The sequence below is a fragment of the Carex rostrata genome, chromosome 24 (assembly GCF_964058835.1).
Source record: "Carex rostrata chromosome 24, lpCarRost1.2, whole genome shotgun sequence".
Taxonomy (NCBI): domain Eukaryota; kingdom Viridiplantae; phylum Streptophyta; class Magnoliopsida; order Poales; family Cyperaceae; genus Carex; species Carex rostrata.
Genome location: NC_135941.1, coordinates 2,465,727 through 2,469,875, shown reverse-complemented (window position 1 = coordinate 2,469,875; position 4,149 = coordinate 2,465,727). Strand labels below are relative to the sequence as shown.

The following is a 4,149-nucleotide window of genomic DNA, read 5'->3' as shown; positions in this document are numbered from 1 at the left end:
CATGCCTCCATCTCTCTCCATCATTTTCAAAGTTCAAACAGTCGATCCGAACCGCTCAACCTAACCTCCATACTAAAATATGTTTGGAGACCAAATTTTATATTTTTAGGAATTTTTTTACTATTTTTTTAGATAGGTACAAAAATACTGTTTTTAGATGGTTCAGATTTACTGATTTTGTACCTATCTAAAAAAATAGTAAAAAAATTCCTAAAAATATAAAATTTGGTCTCCAAACATATTTTAGTATGGAGGTTAGGTTGAGCGGTTCGGATCGACTGTTTAAACTTTTAAAATGATGGAGAGAGATGGAGACATGATGGAGGCACAAAAACATGGAGGCATTTGAACCCTCCTCATTTAATATTTAGGCTTGATGTTTTTGAAGTGGCATCCCTTAGACAATATATTTTAGTTCATATAACATTCTAATTATGAAGCTAAAATTTCTTAACTATGAAATGATAAAAGAATATAAAACTTTAACTATGAAACTTAAAAAGGAGATTATAAGACTGACAAAAAAAAGTTACAAGTGAGGAGGGGAAAAAAGAGAAGGGGAGGTAAGGGTTAATATTTAGTTCATGAGACCCTTGGAGCTTAGAATTTCCCCACAAAATGGGCAAATTCTTATTGGAATAATGTAATGTCATGAAAGATCTGATTTTTCTTTTAATTTTGCAATCGAAACAGCTTCTGAAAAACCAGTCGATGCCTCCATTGGATGTAAAAATAAAACTTTCGCAGGCCGTAAGACCTCTTTCCAATTAACGATCAAAATCTTGTTTTGCTTCCAGAGATAGCAAAAATAAGATCCAAATTTGAGTATATGCGTTCATGAATTTCCTATTTTTCAAGTACCATGAACCACATTATTAAAATTTTACAAAATCTGGCAAGCCACAAACAACACTTGCATTAATAAGCACCAAAAAAGATAAAATATTATTTTGCTAATTAGATATTATGAATTTTTAGCCCAGAAGAAAAACAAATAAGCACGAACAAAAGACATCCTTCACTTGCACTAAACTAATAATAACCTTCTCAAACAAAACCAAGTCTAAGAATTTTGACAATTAACATCCACACTACAACAAGTTCATACAACTCCAACACAAAATTTCAATTCGAAAAAAGGGATGAAACAAAATCTTAAGACAAAATAGTGTGAGCAAACTATTTCTCATGATTCTAATCGGCCTCATCAACTACCTTGGTGCCAAGACCCTTCAACCCCTCAGCCGGTACCTCGGCAACAGTGACAAGAGAGAAGAGCTCCTCCTTGGCATCCTCTTCGTCATTTCTCTTACGGGAGATGCGCACGCGTATGCGCCTGGGGACACTTCTGATTCCCTGGCTCCATATCTGCTTGTTCAGTTTCACATCAATTCTGACATCAGTGGTCCCCATTGCCTTCTGGGCAAACTTGCGGATCTCCTTCAAGGCATTTGGTGCCTTCTTCTTGAAGGTACTAGATATTCAAAAATACAATATAATCAGGTAAAATATTTCACAAGGAATATATTTATGGAAAAACTCTATGTTTCATGGCAATGAAACGGGCTTACGCCTTTCTTTTAAAAAAAATATTTATGGAAAAACATATTTATCTATTGTTGTACAAAGTACCAAAACTCTAAGAAGATTCTGATAAAACTAAGATTTTGATGTCTTGTACAAGACAAAAGGATAATCTTGTATTGCAAAAATGTTTCTGATATGGTAGCACAAACAATTGGCATGTAAAAACCATACAGAGGTAACAATCGGAGCCTACAGCATTTCAACACGTACAATTGGTATGTTGCATATTTATTCTGACAAGATTTCAGTCAGTAAGAAAAATAGAAGCTGATCACACCATAGATTATCTCACTCGTTCCAAAGAAAGAAACATACGAGATCGCAGAGACAAGTACTTAAAGTGTACTAAGCAAACCGATTAGAGATTTATAAACAGTAACTAATAGCTGGTACCCAAGGCATAGGATCGAATTAATACACCTACGATTAACTATACAATCGCATCATTGCAGATAGACAATATACTAATTCTATGAAGTCACAGAACCATTCCAACGCAATCGCGCAAATCGAACAAAGAGGAAACTAATTTGAAAGAGGGGGGAGATCAGGTACCATCCATGGAGACGTTTGTGGAGATTAATGGTGTACTCCCTGGTCACCACCTCCTCCTTCCTCGCTCCTTTGCTTCCCTTCTCCACCATTTTCGCTGCCGCTTCTCTCTTCGTCCCTCTTTACAGAAACCCTGGTCAAGTGCGGCTGGAGAGAAACCCTACTGTCAAATTTCGTGTCATATATATATCACGTTATATTAGGCTTTTCTGGGCTAAACACAAAATGATCGAGTAAAGCCTGTTAGTGTACTTGGATTTTAAAATAAATAATAGGGCCGTTATGAGAAAAGATGATGCAAATCATTTTCTTCACATATGGCCCATATGGGCTTTGTCTAATGTAACAGTTCATTTTCCACTATTTTTTTTTATATTAAATAGCATTTTACTGAAACTGAATTAAATGGCTATATTGGATCACTGAAAGTCTGAAAGTTAATAGATTTGAGATGGTATCCAATGACCGGGGATCCGATTTTCCCTTTTTTGATCTGTAAACGCAGATAAAGTAAGACTTTACTATTGAATTTTGGGTGTAGAGGAAATAAATAGAAACAAAGCTGAAATGAGCCTTAAATTAAAGTTCCAAGGTTCTAAATAGTCCGCTATAGCGTTTCGGATCATAAAAGTTATGGCGCTATCAGCGCTATAGCGCGCTTATGTTTTTTTTTTAAATGCCATATATATATATTTTTTTTTTTTTTGCTTTGCAAGAATGGTCCAAACTTAAATTAATCTCTTGAATTTTAAATGTGGCACTGGATCGGCCAGCATGCATGCTTGTAAAATCCTGGTGCCCAAAATATATTCCAACAACTAGGGCTGGCAAAAAAGTTCGTGGCTCGTGGCCCACTTGGTATTCGTCCTTGATTCGATCGGTAACAACTCATTCGTTAGTGGACCACGTTAAAATTAGCTCGCTCGCCACAGACTGAGCCAGGATTAATGAGTTTGGGCTGGCTCGGCACAAGCCAGCTCGGTCATTAACGAGCTATTTAATATACGTAGTTTAATAATTTAATCTGATCCGTTCACTTCAGATTGAGGATATTATGGTTTATGGATGTTATAACCAGTGTTATGATAATTGCACTTTGGACTGTGCTTAAGTTGATTAGTAATTTTGTATGGAATATGTGTGAATTAATTATAAGCAACTAAGTTAATTTGTATGAATTTGTTTGATTTGATATGCATAAATTTATTCTGTGAATATGTTTGTATGAATTTAGGATTTTGATATTTTTGTATGTATCAATTTAGCTATAAATTTAATTTATAGTAGTTGATTTGTTTAATTACAGTTGAATTAAGAGCATTTCTCAATAATTAGTCATATAAATATTATTTTATTTTAATTATAATTGATAAGATGTATTATGAAAATTTAAGAAATAGCAGAAAAGAAAATATAGAAATTTATGAATCTGTCAAGCTGGTAACGAGCCAACTCGGCTCGCTCGAACAAGCCACGAGTCAGTCTTGAGCAGTAATTTCAGCTCGGAATCTAAAATTCAAACTCGCTCGCTCAGCTTGACCCATAAACAAGCTGATTACGAGTGAGACCTAACTCGCTATTTAGCACCTCGTTGCCACCCCTACCAACAACACACAACGGCATGACTTGAATTTAATGTTTATCATTATTACAAAAAATAGAAGTACATACATCCAACTTTTGTGAGACACGTATATTTAAAAATTATTATTCTAATTAAAAAAAATAGTACAAGAAACTTATAAATATGTTCTCAGTTAAATACATGAAATCGTTGAACCACAAAATAGTACAAGAAATTTTGGTTTTATTTTAATTTTTATAGAAATTAATGTTATGAAAAAGGCAAGTACATGTTTAGCTTAGTATACAACAACAAAATTCAACCATTAAATCAGAAAACAATGAAACAAAACTGAGGTCAATGGCGCTACAAGTCCATTTGCTGAAATTTTCTTCTTTTCTTCTTCTTTTTCTTGGACCTTCCGGTTTTGGAAATTTTCTTTAATC

At 34.2% G+C, this 4,149-nt stretch overlaps 1 protein-coding gene across 1 annotated transcript; it reads right to left on the bottom strand.

The window, feature by feature from the left end:
* Positions 1–997: 997 nt before the first annotated feature.
* LOC144575355 (large ribosomal subunit protein eL31) lies at positions 998–2,325 on the bottom strand. Its single transcript, XM_078325453.1, has 2 exons — positions 2,143–2,325; positions 998–1,474 (listed from the first exon to the last, which is right to left on the bottom strand). Exons 1-2 carry the CDS (start codon positions 2,229–2,231, stop codon positions 1,195–1,197), a joined length of 369 nt encoding a protein of 122 aa, XP_078181579.1. The 5' UTR covers positions 2,232–2,325; the 3' UTR covers positions 998–1,194.
* Positions 2,326–4,149: the final 1,824 nt, after the last annotated feature.